We start from the raw sequence: 22059 nt of genomic DNA on the forward strand, positions 1-22059 counted from the left end.
ATGAACTTCAATTTGAAAGAAACCTGAAAAGTGAGTCCTCAAAAGTCCATGACTCACACGGTCGCCCAATCAAGCGAATCAAAACTACTTCTTATATTTTTAACTTTTATTTTTTTTGAGCAATGTTTACATTTATAAGTTAATAAAAGTTATTAAATTTTGTTTGTTCTCTCTTTACTTTTCTCAAACTGAGCATATCTGTAAACTTAAACCAAGCTGGCAACGCCAAATACAAACCACCAGCTCAAACATAGGCCGCTCTCTGCTCATGCTCATCAACTATTACATGAGAAATTGCCTCACCAACACACTCAAAACACGTTTAGCTCCAGCGAAACGCAACGAAATCCATTGCCTCCAAAGCAAATGGGCACGATCAATGTGATCATACCGTGTTCGTAGCTGGCAACATTAACGACTCGTTGTTCGAATTGCAGGTCGTTGCGGAAAGTGCTCGCGGACTTAGCAAAGAAACTAAAAAAATGCAAGATTTACTATTTTAACACCAACAAGTCGAAGGGAGATATTTATGTGAAAAGAAAGTGAATAAAAAATTTCAAATAGAGTTTGGTGTAGGTAGAAATCGAACCAACAAGTGATCTGCAAAGAAAAATAATGCAACAAACAAACACATTAAAAATATGTATGAAAAAGTCGCTATAAATTTCTTTTAAACCAAACTGTGTGGAAAATCTACATAATTTATATAGTGAGATTTAAATGAATATTGAATGAATAAAGCAAACATAAAATTTTCAAATATCTCACAAAGATTTACACAAAAAATCACAGCACATTTTGTATGTAAGAAATAAAATAAACGCGCGGCTGAAATCAAAATTCAACTGTTAAAGAAAAATACCAGAGCAACAGGAATTTGCCCTCAAACAAATATACAGCGCGTGAAAACGAACTAATCAGCGCATATACAAGTGAATGTACATTTTTAAAATGAAAAAATAATAAATAATTAATTTTTTATGGAATGGAATGCTGCAAAAGAGACAGCGCTAGCTGGCAAAGCTTGGGGGCCATGCGCGTAAATGAGACACCGACAAGTTGGAGCGCACGAATTCAATTTTGAAACGATCCAACAGCGGGCGAACATCGAACGCAGTGGGGGAGAAAGAAGCGGTGTGGTATTTTGTGAGAGACCCAGTGCTTGTGGAAGTGGTAGGTAAAGTGAGGCGCGCGGTAGAGTATCGACGAACAGTCAACGCGATCAACGACTACCATCACTGCTGAATGCCCGACGATTGTGTTGTGTTGTTGAGCAAGGCGAAATAAGCCGCAGAGACCGAAATCATCAACGTCGCTACGCCTCGCCGTTCCGCCCAGCCGCCCTCGCCTACATTTTGTAGATTTTATTGGCACCAAACAGTCGCAGTTAGCAGCAAGCCAGTTTGCTATTCAACTACTAGCCAGCCAAACAGTCAGTCAGTGAGCTACTACATACATACATATGTAGCTAGCTAACGCCCGCGAACGATCGAATTGATTGGAGCATAGTCGCGCGAACGCGCGTTTACTCTTATTAGTAGCGTTTGAAACGAGCGCGGCGTATCCAATGCATGGAATTTTTGTGTGCGCGACTCACGACGTACTAAAACAAATTGGATATCTAGTGTGTATAGAGTGTTTGCCTATGCACATATATACATACATACGTATATGTACATACATATAAATTTATTTAGACCGTGTATTTAACGGATGGTGTGGTACATTCGCAATTTGCATACATACATACATATATCAATTTTCACGTGTGTTGAGTGAACGAATTATATACACATACAAATGTACGTAACGTATATATAATTTTGATGTTTAACCCAAAAACGGTAATTTACTTCATTGAATTTCAACCATAAAAATCCACTTTTACAAAATTTGCAAATATTTTATAATCAACTGTGTTGAATTTCAATTAAAGTGGAAGTGTTTGTAAAGTGAAAACCATTGTGAAAAAAAACCGCACGTATGTTGTACATATCCAATCAATAGATATGCAACAGAAAATTTGTAATAATTAATTGAAAGTTTGCAAGTGGTATTCGTAAAGTGAAGCATTCAAATTACCCAAATCGCGCACCGCTACTGCCTCACTGTTCCACAGATTAACTTAATTGCCACGGCATTTGCCAAGCAACAGCAACCGCCAGCTCAAGCGAACTCAGCTCAGCACGCTGATTACAGCTTGCGAATCGGAATTACAGTAGCGCATCAACAACGCCCAGAAAAACAAGTGTTTCAACTCGTCGCGCCCCAACACGCCGCGCGCGGCACACATTTTTCATACATTTCACCAATTTAAGCGCGCCGCGGCGTCTCTATTGCCTAGCGCGCCACTCGTTTAATTGTGCATATGTATGTACATATGTACGTACGTATGTATGTAGTTAGTGTGTGTCGCTAACTAAATGATAAAAAGACAACCGCCGCAGAGCAAGTGCAACAACAACAAACAACAACAAATACAACAGTGAAATCAGTTAGCGCGTCGAATATGTATATTGCCGCCATCGCCATCGCTATAGCCATCGTCGTCGCCGCCTTGCTAGTTGCTGTCATCGTTTACACATACATTATTGTTGTAAGCTTGGTGCCCCCAAAACATGTGTATTTGGCCAAATAAAATTTGCTAGCAACAATAACACAACGAAAAGAAAAAAAAACCAACTAGCGCGCATAGTGACAATTTTAAACAGCGTCAGCAACAGAAATATCGCAACACATACGTACATACTACATACTTTCAACAGCAGCAACTTAACCGTGCAACTCTGCCGCCTTTACCGATTGTAATTGCAGTCAGTGAAATATTTTTGTTGTTGCTTTTTGCAAGCCATTTATGATTTTAAGCGCAACGTTTGCGTACACATTGTTGTTGCTGTTGCACATACTAATCGACGTTTATGTGTTAAGCGCGTACGCCACCACCACCACCACCTCTACAACTGTAGCCGCTGTAACCGTTTCAACAGCCGCCATCGCCGTTTTTCTTGGCAATCATAAAAATTTTCTCGTCGTCGACAACGTGCAGGAATTTCAATTTGAAATTATGCCAAAACTACAACAACAGCAACACTATCAGCCACAACAACAACAACAACAGCAGCAGCAGCAACACCATCACCATCACCACACATCCACACATCATGGCGAATATCCATTGCCAGATGGTTGGGACGTCGCCACCGATTTCGATGGGAAAACCTACTACATCGATCATAATACGAAGAAGACAACGTGGCTGGATCCGCGCGATCGGTATGTAGCCAAATTGACATAAAAATTAAATATGTATGTATAAGTGCTTATATGTACGTAGCTATGTGAGTCTGTGTATATGTATGTACATTAATCCACATGACGATACATACATACATATATGGAGCGACAAAAAGTGTTCCAGTCGATTTGGAGCACTTTACAATGAGATTTTTCAGAGATGTAAACATTTTTTTGCGTTAGGCACGCTGTAAAAATAACTAACGGCTATTTATTTTAACACCTCCATTTGGTTACAGGTCTTATTTGGCATACGCATCGTTGAACAGCATTCCGAGATCCCTTTGCTGAATGCCATTTAGATTATGATTAGATTCTAGGTGATAGTAGGTAGCGAATGCTGGACCCAGAAAATACTTTACGAGTGCAAATAATATGCTCTGCTATATATTCAGTGTTTCTCGTAACACAATCTGCACTGGTTATAGCAAAAAAAAAACTGCTTAAGTAAGATAAGGGGTGCTTCTGTTATCTTACGCTGAGAACACAGTCAGCTTAATATATTTCTCTCAACACAAGGTTTGGTAACTTTAACCAAATAATGTAACAATTAACGAATCATTTATCAAGATAAGCATATTTAGTTGATGTTCCTAAACTCTTTTCTCGGTATACTTAGCCGGTCTGGTAGACATGTTTGTTGTTAGCCCCACTTTCTGTATACAGCGACGAACAAAAGTATTGGCACAGTGCACTTTTCGCAATACATACATATAAGCAAAGTTTTTTATTCTAATTTATTTTTGATAACTTTTTATATAGTTCATTTTACACCAAAAAACTATATAAATAAAATCTCTATACTTTGTGCAAAACTCAGAAAAATTCATTAAATTTGCACACTAATTTGCATCTTTTTACTCAGATTTTTTAGAAAAATTCTAAGTATGCAGTTTTATAGTCCATTCAATTTTAGTATGGCAAAATGCAAGCTTAAAGTTGCGTTGATTTTTGGCATTTTTTTTTAGTGGAAGATGTTGCTCATTTTCTCCATACAAAAAATAATTCTCGAATATACTTTGTATGGAAGAACTTGCATAAAAAAAATACCAAAAATCTACGCGATTTTCTAGCGACTTTTCCTGAGTTTTGCACAAAGTTTAGAGATTTTATTATTATGTTTTCTGGTGTGTAATGAACAATATTTTTATAAAATAAAAAACTTTGCATATATTTCGAAAAATTCACTGTGCCAATACTTCTGTTCGGCACTGTAGCTGCATACTGTACTAAATAGACATAGGGCTGGTTTCTCCAACTCAACTTAACTTAGTTTAGCCACTTTTCGGACTTAAGTCAAAAGTTAGTCTACGTTTTACACAGCTTATTCTTGACTAAGTCAAGAAAATTGGCTTAACTAAGTTAAGTTGAGTTGGAGAAACCAGCCCATAATGCTGCAGGCTGCATCTTAGCCTAAAATACAGAGTTAACTTTCCTAATGTTAATGAAAAGAAGCCTTTTGGGCTGTGTAGCACAAATAAAATGTGGCCATCCTACCGGACAAAAAATTTATGAGAAGTAAATTGATTAGAAGATTATAGCGAAAATATTTTACTTCACTGAAACACTAATATTTAGTGAGTGTTCAAAATCAGTTGTATTAAGCTGAACGTTTTTTTTTGTGATAAAGTCTAATGTATGTACAAACTTATATACACGGTGGCGTAAAATCATGAATTTTTAAATTTATAGATATGTACAGAAGAAGAGTGCAAATTTAAATATCTCCATGCGCTAACAAAATATATTTATTTAGCACAGATTCATAGTTTTCAGAGATTATTTATTTTCATTTATTTATTAAGATTCGAAATGGTTTTTCTAAAAACTCATTAAAGCATTCGCTATGTTAGGGTGGTCCAAAATACATACGAGGGGGGGGGGGGGAATTATGGCGATTTTTTTCATAAATCAATTAATAGGATTACATGCGATTAATGCGACTATTTTTTTCCTCACGATTATATATGTATGTACATTAACTAAAAAACTACTGTTTTTTTTTTTTATGAAAGCTAATTCATTGCAAGAGACCCGTTTAGCCCAATTTTTGAATTTTTGTTTGTCTGTATTCAATTTTTCAGTGCAAAGTGCAGAAAAAGGTAGTGGTTTTGAAGAAAATCAATTCTCCTGTTCGAGTAAATAAATGTTAGATAATAAAATCTAGGTAACGATAATTGTACGTTTCTCTCAGCTCAGTTTAGCTTTCATTTAAGAATAATAATTAATCAAAATGAATGAATTGTGAACACAAAATGCCAATTTTTAACCACTGTGCGTCGCCGGTTACTTGCTACATCTTTGCGGAATCAGTGGAGACGGTTATTCCATCATTTTCCTCTGTTATTCCGTTCCGTACTATTCTTAACTAGTTGGTCAGAAACCTTACTAGAGTCTCAAACTAATACAATGAGTCAGTGCTGGCTTTTAAGCCATCCTTGATTTCATTAAGCCGACTCCTTTCTATTTACCCTATATAAATTTGTGCTCCAAAATTGGTTGGTTTCCAAACATTTGCTTGCCTTATTTTGAATGCGCTCGCATTGAGTAATTACGGTATTTTTTTGTCTTTAATCATAAGAAGTGATTTTATGCTCAGACGTAGCTTTCCTAATAAAATGTCTATCTGCACGCATAAAAATTGTTTGACTTGAAAAGGTCTTACCCATGTTCTCAGCAGTGTCGTACCCCTAAGCCTTCTTCGGATAGGGACACACCACTGGCTTTTCTATTAACAATCACAAATTGTAGAAGTAGACTTATTCACAAATTTTAGGCTTGAACCTTGCACATTATCAGACTAAAATTGAATAGGCTATAAAATTTTATACACCAAAAAAGTCGAACACTTCTGAGAAAAGTTTGAAATTGTTGGTCAAAAATTTGTTGCATTTTTGTAGATTTTACTAAGCTTTAAATTGTGTTTATATATACGCATGAGTTTTGTAAGAGAATGATCTGTATTTTACAGAAAATTCTTAAAAATAAGTAAATAAACACAAGTGGCAAACAAGATCATTTCGAAATGGCGTGCTTTAAATATGACCGATACTGTATGTATACACATGTGTATGCAACCATAAAAAAATGCCTACCCATTCGTAGCTAATTTTTTTAATCTTTCATTGTATGCAGCTCAAATTAAAAATTTCGTAAGCAAAAAAAATGCTTGAAATATTTAAACAAGAAATAGGAAGCAGCATTACTTCATAGGTATGTATTATTTCTGCTATTTACGCACCGAATGAGGAAAGAAATCGATTGAGTATGTGTGTACAATTTAAAAACTCACGTATAGCATAAACATTCGCAATTGTTTATAATTATCTTGGACATACAACACGCTTTCAAACATGTATGTGTGCATGTGCATATATACATATGTATATATGTATATATGTATGTAAGTATAAGCTACGCACAGGCGGACATATTGCATTCGCACTTATTGCATGACGCGCAGAGTAGGGGAGCAGCCGCAAGCAATTTATTGCAAAATGCGTGCGTGCGAATGCAAAATGCGTGGCTATTTATGTACGTACATATGTATGTATATGTGTGTATGCTGAAAAGGCACTACATGCTCCGCAATGCAAACTGTGAGCATTAAATTGAGAAAATACAAAAAATTAGAAATGAAAATATGCGTTTACAATTTTCTTAAAACTATGCCGCCTCTAGCCAATTGCTTGAATCGTGTGCCACAGTGCCCCCTGTTGCTGCTACACTAGGCACATTCATGCACTCATACATACAAGTAAGCGCTGCCATATTAAACGCCAGCAACAACAAGTGAATGCGCAAGCTGTAAGTTTGAGTTTTTCTCAATTTATTTTTATTTTATTTATTTTTTTGGGAATTTTTTCTCCTATTTGTTTTCTTTTTTTTCTTTAATTGAAATTTGCTGCTGTTGCCCTTTATACCTAGTACACATGTGTATTTGTGGTTGTTGCTAATGCTCGCGTGTATTTACTGCCTGCAAACAACTGTGCAAAATTACTTGTATGTACCTACAAGTTATTGTACATAGAGGCCTGTTGTTGTCGGTATTGTTGTAAATGTGTCCACACGAATCAACATTTGAGTTCAACTATACTTGGACGCTTAATCATCGCATTGGAATGTTTTGTTTAAACATACTTTTTTTTTGTTTAGTTTTCAAACTCAATTTTTTGTTTGTTTGTTTTAATTTCATTTCATTTTCATTTATTTCCAATACCCGCTGTGTACATTCACAGTCATACGGTTTTATGTATATATGTATATGTGCCTATAATAAAAACGCGTATATACAATGTGAGGGCATACAAATCGGTAAGCCAACCTATGCCTGTTTAGAAAAGTACGTACATTTCTAATTCTATAAATTAATATGAAAATTTGTAATACATATTGTACGTGCATGCATTCCATAACCAACACTCACTCACTTAATTGCAGCACGTATACTATACAGGTATACATATGTACATTAAGGTGGTCCAAAATAAGTAAACTCTGAATTTTAATGCTCTCACCCTCCAGGATTGTTCTATGCATGTATTTGGAAAAAATATAACCCTATTTTTTATTTTGAAATCAAAAATTATTTAGAGGGTGCTCAACGTTTTCCATGTTTTTTATATGGGGGAAAAAACAAGTTCTTTATAAATGGTATAAAATTCTTGAATATCAATATTTTTAGATTGGAAAACTTTGTTCCTCTTCAGAAGACTTGCAGTAAAAATACCCAATTGTTTATTTATCGAAAAATATGTATTTTCAAGAATTCTATATTATTTCTATGACAAGTTGTTTTCCCCCCTGTAAGAAATATGCAAAACTTTGAGCGCTTTTAGCGGGTTCTACATATATTTTTTTCAAATAAAAAAAAGGGGTATATTTTTGGAGCACACTATTTTACATATGTACATATGCATATCCTCTCCGTCGCGTCGCTCACGCTACTTGCTCGCCCGTTTGATCGCCAGAAAGCCCCCAACTTCGTCGCCTCTGCACGTTGAAACCTAACCGCTAAGCTGTCTTGTCTGTCAAACAGCCTACGAGTTTGCTACGGCAAATGAGTCGAAATCGCTTGACTTGCCTCTGCTGGCCTCTCTTTTATACTATTTATGTAAGATTGCTTGTCTGATTGCTCGCCGTATGTAGTTGTGTGCATGTGAGTATACTACCACCATAGACCATAGGTACATACACATTCATGGAACTATCTACTAATAAATAGATTGGAATGTGCACTCTTGAAAAATTATTTTGTTTTTGGAATTTTCAACTTTTTTCTACACAGCTTCTGCTTGTAGCACTCTGAAGTTAAGTTCAAAGCAGGTTTCAAGAAAAATTATATTTTTTCCGATTTGAATCGCACTGAAGTCGGCAATTTGCTTTGTAGGCAAAGGAAAATCGAACATAATTATTATAGTTAAAAAATTTAATTAAAACATTTATCGATGTGCAAATTGTTATCGATAATTTGCCCGTAAATGTGTCGATATTCTTTGAATTGGTTTTATTATCGGAGCTAATATCAATATACGTATTTATCGATAACATTATCGTTGTGGTATATATGGGCCAAAATCATGAAAGTGGATAAATTCAATTGAAAATTGAATTGCAGTAAGTTTACAATTTTATCAACGACAATTTTAATCCATTTAGTTAAATGTATACTTATGTAAACCAACCAATACGAACGTGTCAGGTGGGTTTTGACTAGTGAATATCGTTCATAAGTTTTCACTTACACATGTTCATTTTTCTTTTAAAATTTAGTTCATTCCCTTCCATATAAACTTAAGTTTAAGACTTTGTAGAAAACTAAACAAATTTTCATCCAAATTTCAAACTTTTTTCTCACAAGTGTTAGTATTTTTTTCTTTTTTTTTGAGTCTACAGTTCTATAGCGCATTAAATTTTAATAATGTTCAAGTGGCAAAAAATTACCGTTAATTTTTAAAATTTTAAATTAAAAAAAAAAATAAAGTAAATTTTAACCACTTGAAACTTACACATGATCGCACTAAAATTCAATGTGCAATACAAAGTATAAATTTTTAACGAAAATTTGTTGAATTTTTTTAGTTTTGTTCAAAGTTTTAAACTTAGGTTTATATGGGTTTTATAAGTGAATGAACTATGTTTTAATACTTCAAAAATAAATAAATAACCATCACTGGCAAACAATATCACTTTGAAATTGGTGTGCTAATGATATGACCGATACTGTGTGTAGAAACTTATCTCGCATCTACATAAAAATAATGGCTTAAAGTAAATTGTGTTTTGATAAAATCATGCTTTAATTTTCTTTACACGGATGTTCGAATAAATAGAACAGATGATTCTTCGTTATCCCCCTTTGAACCATTTGCACACTCAACCATTGACTTAAAGCAAATTCTAATTTGTTCTACATACATACATACATATGTACTCGTAAATTTAAACGATTTCGCTTCAAAAATTAAGAAAACGAAAGCAACTCAGCCATAAGATTCAATGCCAATAACGCATGATTTTCGGACAAAACCAAATTGCCATGCTGAAACTTAAAACATCACATTCTTTTTTGATCAATGCGCTTATTTGTTCTGTTTGTTGACACTCTAAATATAACTGATCTGCCTTAAAAGAGCGACGCAGAGAAGGGCACAGACAAAACTTTTAACCGCATTAAAATTTTAAAGGCAGTTTTCATCCATGACCAGTGTGACACTCACAAACGCAGCCGTCAGTCAACTTTATCAAGTCAATTTATGTACATATAAATACATACATACATCTATACATACATATGTACATACGTACACAAATCGTTAAACAAATAGAAATACGAAATGCCTCAGCAACAACTTTCAAACATTATATACATACATACATAGTTAGTATGTATGAATTTCTTGCCTATTTATGGCTATCATACGCGTTTAATCGTATGTTATGACGGCGGCTGCCCACTAACCGATTGCTGATAATTATTGCTCCTTTTGTTGGCAGTTGCCATTTTTTTTTTTTACTTTATTCACTGCTTTATTGAACATTGAAAATGTCATAAAAATTCTTTAGCTATTTTTACCGATGACGAACGCGCCTATATTTTTAATAGCAAATTAAAAAATATTAATGAATAAATAATAAATAAACATACGTTAAGCTTATCGCAAGCGTTTGCTTAAGTGCACGAAAGTATTTCGTATGTATAGCGTGACTGAAACACACACACACACACACACACACCTTCTTCCGCAATTCGTCCGTATGTCGGTGCGTCGGTGCGTATGAGCGCCATTATTGAAAGAGTAAAATCGCGCCATTTTTTATTCATGGCCACTTCAAACGTGGATTTATTTCATTTCGAAAATATTTGTTTACCTATAAGTACGCTTTTTAATTTGTATTTTTCTGCTTTTGTTTGCAGTTTCCAGCGGTTGTTGTAATTCATTTCCCTGTTTATTTATTTCACATATTTTATTACAATTCTTTTTTGCATTGTGCGCATTTTTATGTGTCTTAATTTGCGTAACTTCTTTGTGAACTCAAATTTATCTTTATTGCACGAAGAAAAAATTCCCAAAAAAGGAACGAATAAAAATAATAAAAAAGCGCATTCACATCAAATACGGGAGCCCGTTTCAAATGCAACGACGGCTCAGCTTTCGCTGACATCGTACATTTAAAATAATTCTTACTTTTCATAATTTTTTGTGCACATGCTTTTTAGTGGACAGAAAGCGAAAGGCTCGAACAAAGGTGTACATTTATTTGTGTGTGTATGTAAGTAGTATTGAAGATTTTATTTAATAAAAAATCGCGCATGTTAAACTTCGTATAACTGATAAAGAGAATTAAATCTAAAAATATTCATGGGACGGGTTATACTCTCAAAAGTGACATTTTACAGAATAATTTAGTTGGAAGTACCCAAATTTTGGGTATCTTTCGGAAAGAAGCGTGCGATTAGGCGGCATAAAACTGTGAGAACGATGATAGTCGTAGTTCGCAAAATATTTTTCCGATCTTCAAACTTATATCAGTTGAACTTTTGCTTCCTAAAGCGATCTGTTAGTGCCCTAGTCCTCGAGTCATTTGAATAAGTTAGTTTGCCAACCACTGCCATGGATGATCACTTCCCCATAGTTCGTGAGCACATTAACTATCAGCTAGAGCACAGCGAGTAGCTTATTTTGAAAATAAATATAAGTTGTTTGCCTCAAGCAGTTAACAGCTTTAAGAACTTCAAACCTTCATTCATTAAATACTGTACAATATTTCATTTGAAAAATTTTGCCTACAATGCGACGAGAAGAAGAAAGAAATAGTATGCAAAAAGCGCCTCTTTCTGAAACCCATAATGTTGCACACTTTTAGGTGAATGCATAATTCGCTTGAACTATCCATGAGCCTGTCGAATGAGCACCTGCGCTATACGAATAGGGATGCCTCAATCAAATCGTATATATTAATTTCTAATGGCTCGGTGCAGAATGTGTGATAGACGAAAAACTTAACCCCTTTATGCCCGGTGTAGCCTATATGCAGGGGCGCACCCAGGAATATATTTTAGGGGGGGTTTATATTTCTGAAGATATATCACCGGAAAATACTGAAAATTTTCTTCAGATAATACGCTCTATAAAATATATTTATGCAAGTTTTATGTACAGTATGTAATAAATAAATAAACGTTTTAAAATTCATAAACTGCACTTTATTTACATAAGATTAACAGAACTCAAACACTTTTAACCGACTTTAAATAAAGGGGAGGTTATCAATTCGCCGGAATACGTAACTTTGGACCACGTGAACCGATTTCAATAATCTTTTTTTTTGTAGAAAGACGGTACCCAAGGTTCGTCCCGTAATTTGGTTTAGAGATCCGATGATTGGATCATGAAGAAATTAACGGTATCCCTAAATTTGAATATAAGAATTGAAGCCCGTTGTGTTCTTTCCTTAAAAACTACTTGTTTAATAAAAAGTTCTATAAACTCAAGATGCGCTCAACTTTCAAAAGTACCTAAGAAAAAATTTTAAATAAGACTCAGTAAAAATAAATTTATTGATTCCATGAATTTTTGCACTTTTATGTTCCTTTTTTCGATTTCTGGTTTCGGGCTTTCGATAGAGATGGTGATTTTTCACGATTTCTATTTTTTTTAATATTTCGAATACCGAAAAAATTAACTGAACTCTCGAGAAAAACCAAAAATTCATATAAAACGACGGACGAGAAATGAAAAAGAAATTTTCTTCTACCAAAATTTCTTAAATCAGTTTGCAGCTCTCAAGAAAAAAATGCTCGTATATTCATTTCCTCATAAAAATTTACAGCAAAAGCAAAGCGCTTTTTCAAGCAACAGAAATTATAATAAATATTTCTTATAATTTCCTTGAGATCTGGATTCTTAGCTTTAAGATACAGTTTGTATTTGAGGTTATTAGCTTTAGGGGGGGTTTGAACTCCAAAACCCACCCCTTGTGTGCGCTAATGCCTATATGCAACATTTATGGTTTGAATAGTTTTTTTTTTTTGCGACAAATGCGTATAGATTTTTCAATAATTTTTATTCTTATTATCAGAAAACGAATAAGCGTTGGTCATTAGATAATAAAAAAATGAAAAAAACAACATTTCATTGAATACTTACTAGGGTCTCTTTCCATATGTATCAAATTCATGCACAACGTACTTTGTGTTACAAAAAATTTCCGATGGATGCGGGTTAAGATATCTTCTGAGAGCCGAATACGAAGCTTAAGAGGATATACATATTTTCTTACTTTAAAAAAAAAATTTGGAACTCAATTATGTACGTATGTATGTGTTTTTAAGTTTGTATATATGTCGAATGGAAAAGTGTTCACGTCAACGGTCAACACTTCACTTTAATTGTAAATGAGTAATAAGTGCTAAAACTGTTAAAAGTTTGCATCAACAATTGACGCTATTTGAAGGTACATACATACATACGTACATACATAAACGATTGTACATAAATAGCGAATATTTATTTCGCCGTGATAAATAACCAAAACCACTTGTTACCGATATTGTTGATAGTCAAAGCTCGTTAATTATCGGCAATATTATTTGCCATTTTTCAGCTGCCCACAAACGCTTTGACATTTATTTCCTAATAATTAAAAATTATGATATGACATCTGTCAAATACTTAAACAAATGCTCATTTACAAACATATACATACAAGTACGTATGCCTGCAGTTACGTGCACGTTGTATTTGTTTATTTTTACGCAAACCCATTTCATTTGCCGTCTGACGTACTAATATACCTTCGATTTTTTACCGTTTTTGCCTTTTTTGTGGCTCAGAGGAAATTGAGTTTTTTATTGCATTATCGTTATTATTATTGTTTATAGGCATTCCGATGGCAAATATTTTCAGAGCTTTTTGTTTAAATTTCATTAAGTATTGCTTTCAAGTGCTTGCAGTGTTTAGCAGCTACGACTAGCGTAATAATTTAGTGTACAGGAATAATATTAGCTACATAGGAGTAAAACCAGTTCAGGAAATAGGAAATTTGAAAATATATAAACGAAAGGACGGCCGCTTTGACTGAGTGGTTAGAGGTGCGCACTACCACCTGGGGTCGATCCCTGGTCCGGAGGCAACTAATTTAGAAAACATTTTCTCTAAAAGCGAATGCCCCTCGGCAGACAATGGAAAACCTTCCAGCGTATTTCACCATTAAAAATATTCTCATAATATTATTTGCGGCGAAATACTAAAAATGAAATTCTTCAAATCGGTAATATCTATCTGTGATCGAATATAGTTTCTAAGAAATGTCTAATATGAAGGCCGCTCCACTCTAGGATTTACATGAATGTAAAATTTTTCCATTTTGCACCTGTAATCGCTATGGTCATAAACGTGTTAGAAATTCCTTTAAATTGAAATAAAAAATTGATTTTATAAACCAGGCTGAATATATGTAATCAGTGACCCCAAAAACTAGTAGATACGAAGTGGTGTACAAATTCTTCACCGCAAATTTTTTTAAATGGTTTTGTTCCGTTAGATTCTCTATTCAGACCACTGTGCGGCGTAAAGCTCTAGGTATCTCCATAGAAGGGAGAAGCTCGGCCAAATACTTAACAAAAGTTCTAGTAGTTAGTTCAGAGTTTTCAATCGACTATTGTAAAGCGACTCAAAAGAAGCACACCTCGAGACCAAGAAATCACGCATCACGCTTTCGAATGAATTTCCAGTTCTGTAAGAACTTCGGCGATGAATCTTAAGTTATTCTACATAGTATAAGTCATGCACAACTTAAAGCGTTTTAGGTTATATGCCCCTTTAAGCACCTTGCAATGATCTAAAACTGGTAGGTTGTCCTAGTAGCGATCTCTCTAAACCTATTCCTCCTTTGCTATAGACAAGGTATAGAACGTTGCCTTTCCTAAGCCATAGTAGGGTCGACAAAATTGGTTATTGCCCCTTTATTTGCAAGTTTATCTTAAATCTAATTTTCTACAGAACCAATTGGTAGTGGAACCCCGTAAACCCCAACTCGGTTGATTAAACCGAGTTACCACTTATAATGTTATCTAATAAGATCTGAAAATCTAAATAGCCACTAAAAAAATTGCATCCGCTCTTCAATCCCTCCTTGGAATCCTCTCAAAGAAATAAAAAAAAATAAGAAATATCATAAAGTAGTAGGAATAATCAGAGAAGCTCTCACAAGCACATACTACTACACTCTATCAAGTGTCATATTCTTTCTTATGCATTTATCTAGTCGAATATATTTACATACATAAAAACAAAATATACTACATATTAGTGATGTTAGTTTTTTCGCTTTTTACGAACCCGGCATTTTCGGGATGTCGTTATCTTAATCTCGGAATGCCGGAATTAGTCCATGGATTCAGATATTCATTACATTTCAAAAACTTAAATCGAAAAAATTGCTTCTATATTGTTTGAGAAGCTCTCCTACCATAACATAAATTATAAATAAATGGGTTTGAACCCTACTTTTTTATCAAAGTGTCCATGTATAATGGGCTCGACTTTATAAAAATAATATTAATTATTAAATAAAAAAAGAAATGTAGGCAATACTAGTCGAGAAAAGGAGTTTCTATTATTGCCATCAGCGCAACTTACAAATCCCGAAAATCCTGGGATTATTTGCCAAGTATCCCGCGAATTTCGGGATCTAAAAAAGGCCTACATATGTATGTACTCCCATATCACCATCGAGCGGATGCACTGCTCCCGCCGCGACGATAGTGATTGCTCTGCACAGAATTTAGCGCAACAGTTGCACAGTTGTCTGCTATTGGCAAGTTCTCATTACTCTGGTGCGCTGTTGCGCCATTTTATCGTTGCTCCATTTGTTGTTGCTTTCGCAGTTGCTGTTGCTGTTGCAGTTTCCCTGGCTGTTTCTATTGACGATGCAGCAATTTTTTCTTGCTCATATACATGCATATAGAGAATAGCGCAAAAGATTATGGCAAAATGACCTAAAGTGCAATTGAAATTGTAATTCTCAAGCTATATATGTACATGTACGTACATATTTATGTATGTTGGTTTGTCATAAGTATAAATGTACATATGTACATACATACATATTAAAACCAACTAGATAGTTGAAGCAAAAAAGGAAATGCAAGCATGCGAAAAAGGAAAAGAAAGGCGAAATAGAGAGCAACAACAACAGTTGAACAACTGCAGTGCTTCAATTAAACGAACATGCATTCATACAAGTCTGCAATTTTAGCGCGCTTAAGCAACACAAAGCTGCTGGATACATAAGTGTACATACATAGTAGGTAGATATGTAAGTAAAAATGTAACCATTGATATATTTATGTATATATCCACTTATATGTTGCTATGTACGAGACACACATCTATGTTTGCGGCTGTGAAAACTGCATAAGCAGCTTCACAGGAAGAACTACAATTTATACATAAGTATGTACATATTTATTTTATGGGAAACGTTTTCTAAGTTCTAGAATGGCAGCCGCTATACATACATACATATGTATTATGATAGCTGTGAAGTCTAACATTTCACAATCAAATGAGCTTCAACCCGATTCTTATGTTTCTGGTTCTTCGGTTTCATTTTTACAAGTTTTTATTATTTTATCAATTGCAGTTTTTTTGAACCTTCAGGGAGGTCTCTCACAGAGTGAGTGATGTTTAATAAAGCGGCCATAAAAATGTACTATTTATGTATTCGGATTTGTCAGACATTTTTATGGAATTTGAAGTGCTTTGTAATAAGGCGCTTTTAAAGTCTAATACTAATACATACATATATACTATAAAGGACAAAATTAAATTTTTTTGTTTTAACACAAGACAACAAAATTGATATTCGTAGAAAAAAAGTAGCCATCAGCCCCAAATATTTTCAAACATCGTCAAAGTGTAAAAAAATTAAGTTTTTTGGCAATGTTTGAAAAGCTCTAGCGAAGACACAAAAGCTTTTATTAAAGCCTAAACTTCGACTACATTGCCTGCACCTTGATCTGAAGGTTACCTGTAGTCAGATGTGATATTTCTCATTTTACGAAATATTTGGACCGAACTGAGAGCAACTTTCAAGCAAATAAACGTGCTATATGAGTGTATGTAAATACGTATATTAAGGCCTTGGTTTCACATACAGGGGCTATGAAAATTGTAGTTTATTTATTCATTAAATTAAGAAAAGGTCGAAATAAAACGATTTGGACTCTGGAAAAATACATTTTAGGCATTTGAAAAAAGCTCACACTTGAACTTGAAAATTCCAGAAAAGTCTAGAATAAAATACGAAAAGTCACGAAAAAGTTTTCAATACCAAAAACTCATACACAAAAAAAATCCCCAATAAAGTCTCAAAAATAAAAAATCTTTGATTTTTGTCAATGACTAAAAAACAACTGACAAAAATAATTCAAATTACTTCCTCAAAATAATAAATTTTAGCAGTTCGCCATTTGAATACGATTAGATACCTAGCCTTATTCTTAATATTGAGAACTAAGTTTCCATTCTATAGGATACGGTATAATTTTTGGACAGCTTCTCTAATCGTCTTCTAACCTTATACCCTAGAGAAACACATTCCGAATTCGAATCCATTTCTAATCGTTCTCTAACCTAAATGTTTGTTCAGATGGAAAGGTTCTATCTAATATATCGCGTGTTTGAAAACGGGTTACAAAATTATCCAAAATTCAAATTCTTAGCTTTAAAAAAAAAAAGCTAAAACGAAATTGTTTGCAATTTTCCATTAAAACTGTAGACATGCTTTCATAAATGTTGCCATATACATACTTATATTAGGGCGGGTAAATTTGTATTGAATATTTTTTCGACTGTGCGCGTATAGCACAGAAAGAAATTTGGCGAAGAAACTATGGGTCTAAAATCAATTTAGAGTTTGTCAAATTGAGAAAATAGGTTTCTTAGCTTTTTGTTTTAAAGTTGTAAATAAGTGCTTAAATTTTGTATAAAAATATGCTATAAGTGGTTTTTGGTCATGAGGAATCCATTTTTGCATTTGAATTTTTATTAAAATCTCCACCCCCTTGCGCCCTCTAATAGTGAAAATTTCCACATTTTCTGCGAAATCTATTTTTTTTTTTCAATGTAGGAAACTCCTAATTTATTTTAAACCCATAGTTTCTTCAATTTGCTTAAAATTGCTACAGGCGCATAGTCAAAAAATTTACCCGCCCTAATATACATAGATACATAAAATAAGATACAACATACGTACAATTTTTTTATGTAAATATAGCTTATCTACTATCTAAAACAAAACACGTAAATCAAAATTTGAAACTGATTAATCATTTTTTTTTTTAATTTTCTTGAGTATGCAGTTTTGTCGCCCATTAACTTCTAGTAATAAAGCGCAAATTGGAAGTAGCTAGGACATAGAAGGTATGTTTAAAAATTTGTTTGTATGGGGAAAATGAGCAACAGCTTCCACAAAAAAAAAAAAAAATCAACAGTAGATCCTAGCTACCAGACATCTGCAGCGGGTGCATGATTTTCGTGTATACTCGATCATCTAACAAAACCCGTTTTGCATCGTTCTCTGTATACGAGCAGAAGTATTGTTCGTTATCGACTGAGCTCAAGACGAACATGTTGGCCACAACACCCGATTGCTTTTCATACATACTTGATTGGGTTCGGGTGCTTTGCAGCTCAATGTACCCGGGTGTTCGAGTTTCAACCCGAGTGTGCACAAAATTTTCTTGATTGGCTTATGACGTTTTTGTTCCTACAAAAAATGTTGCCTTCTCATCGCGGTGTTCTTAGTTTTTGTGCGTAGAGGGTAAAGAGAAGGTTGAATTTTTCGGTAGTTTGTTTAAGTGTACATTTAACCATTTCTTATATTTTTGCTCATACAAAATGCGGCATCACGACGCCTACATCCATTTAGGTATAAATGTGTGTAGATCGGCAATGCCCAAGCCCTATACACTCGGTGCACATTTATTTTTTGTAAAAGTACTTATGTACCTACATAGTTTTAGGCTGTGTTCTAATATATACACACACAGCTTTCCACGCGAAACTATACGAAATAGATGCAAAAACATTTTTGTCTACTTCGCTTCTAATTTTTTCATTGCGTATGCACAAGCACAAAGCAACAACATTTTCGTATGCTTTGTGGGAACATATTGGCGCCAGTTACCTTCGGGTGTCCGTTTCATTGTTACACAAATTTTCGGGTTAGCTGCGGGTGTCCGAGTGTGGTGTTCGCTTGTGCTCAATTTATAGCGAGGGTAATCGAACAGACTCGTTCGTAACCAAAGCAGCTGTCGGGTATGCATCTCGATCGAACACATAGTAGCCGAGTGTGGCGTTCGCTTGTGCTTGATTTTTAGTGAGTGTGATCAAAAAGGCTCGATCATACTCAAAGCTGTTCTCTGCTAGCTACTTAAAACCTTCAATTTATTATACCAAAATTAAATGGGCTACAAAATTGTATACTCAGAATGTTTCCAAACATAAATATAATTAAAAAGCTCAAGATTTGGATGAAAATTTTTCGAATTTTCATAAATTTTTTAAAAAATTTGAAATATTGACTTAGATGGTTTTTGTTAAACGAGCTACACTTTCATAAAAAAATAATAAACATTAAATAAAAGAAAAGCAAAAGCCAAAGAATGCTAAAATGACTCTTCCCTATTTATATTTTCGCCACCGTATGTATATACATACATACAGCTGTGCTGGAATGTGTGCACGATTGTATGTATGTGTGTATATATTGTATGGGTGTGCGTGCGTGCAAAATTCATTTTCCATTTTCATCTCGAACCAGCAAAAACTTGGCGATGATTTTTATTTGAGGCAATGTGGCTGCCGTTGTTGCTCCATTGCAAAAGTAAACTGCTCACACTTGCATACGTAAGTATGCATGAATTCATGTGCATATATGTAGTATGTAGGTACCCAGTGGGAAAATGCTAGTTGAACATTTGAAGACACATTTATAAAGCGGCTGTAGCTGAGTGTGTAGAGATGCTTGCTGCTATTTGCTAATCTCGCCAGGGTAAACATGTTAAAATGTTAACAAAAATCTATGTTTTGTATTGCCGAATTATGAAAAAGCATCTGCGAAGTGCAGAACATAAATGTATTCAAACGAAAAATCGCTAACCAAAAGTTTGATTAATGTAAACAAAATTGTGATTAATATTACCAAAGAACGTAAGTCTGTAAGAAGAGAATACTCGTTATAATTGTAGCGAGTGTTAATATCAGGAGCCCTAACTCGTTTTTGAATGGATGAAAAGAGAAGGCACGCTCCTGATGTTCACACTCGCTACAATTATTACGTGTTGTCTCTTCTTATAAATTCACCTTCTTTGATATTACCAAATCATTGTTGAAAATATCAACCAAGGCATTATTAATATTAACCAAAAATCTCGTTGATTCCTTTTCAAGTTTGAATTTGGTAATTTTAACCAATCTTTGGTTGATGTTTCTCTCCGTGTATGATCTTTATTAATACATTACAATGCTGACTACATATTAAACAGTAATAGAATCTAGAACTCATAAGAAATACATTACATTAGAGCTGTTTAGGATGGTGTGGATGATCTTGGATTTGCAGTTTTAAATGCATTTGCAAATTTTAAGCTCGCTTCCATCGCAACCGTGTACATTTTATTGTTGTGAATTTACAAATGCAACGATGATCCTGAAGAGCCCTATTATTTATCACGCATGTAATGCATTAGTATTTTTCCCACTGGGTATGTATATAAATACATGTGTGTGCATATACCATTTATGCACAAAACTGCAACTGTAGTTTATACATACTCGTACTGTAAACACAGACGTACATGCATATGTATGTACATCAAGAAAACAGCGCACTTTGATGTGAGCTTTCGTAGTCGTGGTGTGAATAGCGAACAGACTGGCTAATAGGAAGGCCCAGCAGGAAATGTTCTAATTGTGGGTTTATGCGGAAAAAGGCGGCATCACGTATTCAGGGCAATTAATTGAGCGCTTCTGAGAAATCGTGCAGCTTAATATATACTAACAAATATATATATATATATATATATATATATGTATATATATATGATATGTATATATATATGATATGTATAGGTAAATGCATGCTTGTATATGTATGTACATAAATAATGGGCGGTAGAACTTTTGGATATTTTTTTTGCATAGAATAAAAATTATTTGTAATAAAGACCAGAATTTAGATATCTTCAACGTGAAAAAACTCATATGTACATATTTTTGAAATTTGAAATGTAACTATTCTCAAATTAATATGTGTGTATGTATAATCACAGCGGTCGGTCTTCTACTCTTTATCTAACCTTTGAGTTGCGGAAAAGTCTCCACGTGGCATTTGGACTAAATGTCTTCTTGCTCTTGATGCTGGCTAAATTTTCCGCAGCTAGCTTAACTGAAAATATGCAATTACATACACAAATAAATGAAATGACTTGGTATTAGTAAATGTATTTTGGCTCAAGAGTAGAGAGTCGGAAAGAAACTATGTATGCACTGTAACTCAAAGTTAGTAGTAGTAAATGCTCAAAGATGAGTGAACTAACATAAATTGATATAGATTTGAATACCTAAACATTCCTATTTCATATATACATATGTGAGTAAAAAATATATACACAAGCGACTTCAACAGAGTTGCCAATTTTTTAAGTAAAACTTTTAACTATTTTATTGCTATTAAATCACTCGAATTTATTTAGATTATAGCTCGATTGTTCAGCGTCTACAATAGTGCAATCTCCGCCGATTAAGATTGTGATAATAATTTGTCAATCTTAAAAATCAGTCGGCATCTCCAGCGCCCATTTCTTCTGCCTCACGTCTAGCGTGTTTGCGTGGTAATGTATGTACATAAGTATTTCCAGTTGGAAGCATCAAATAACAAACTGTGTGCTTCTTTCACTAATAGTTCTGTCAGGTGTAATTTGGACAATAAAGCTTATAAGAGCATTGCCCGCCGGCAAGTCAGTGCCCATCAGTGCTTGACAACAGCCTCGACGGTCACCTGTGACATGATCGAGTAAAGATTGTTGTTAGATATTACGCACTGAAACTTAATTTGATCAGGAAAGAGGGGCTTTATTATCGATTTGAGAAGAACTGGAGAATTTGGCGTTGAGCTAGTACAATGAATTTTATTTATTTTCTTCCGTATCATTTGAGAATTGGAGAGAGCTTTCGTTTTCACTTTGCGTTTTTT

The 22059-nt window shown here is 34.2% G+C and overlaps 1 protein-coding gene across 1 annotated transcript in view; it reads left to right on the top strand.

Moving 5' to 3' along the window:
- Positions 1–365: 365 nt before the first annotated feature.
- The window catches only part of LOC118737650 (protein kibra), a 68000-nt gene continuing 46306 nt past the window's right edge, over positions 366–22059 (top strand). The window contains exon 1 of the mRNA XM_036468300.1: positions 366–3273. Coding sequence (XP_036324193.1) covers positions 2855–3273 — 419 coding nt within the window. The 5' untranslated portion in view covers positions 366–2854. The remainder of the gene's footprint in view (positions 3274–22059) is intronic.

Source organism: Rhagoletis pomonella, unplaced genomic scaffold (genome assembly GCF_013731165.1).
Source record: "Rhagoletis pomonella isolate Grant_MI unplaced genomic scaffold, Rhpom_1.0 Rhpom_scaffold_00004, whole genome shotgun sequence".
NCBI lineage: Eukaryota > Metazoa > Arthropoda > Insecta > Diptera > Tephritidae > Rhagoletis > Rhagoletis pomonella.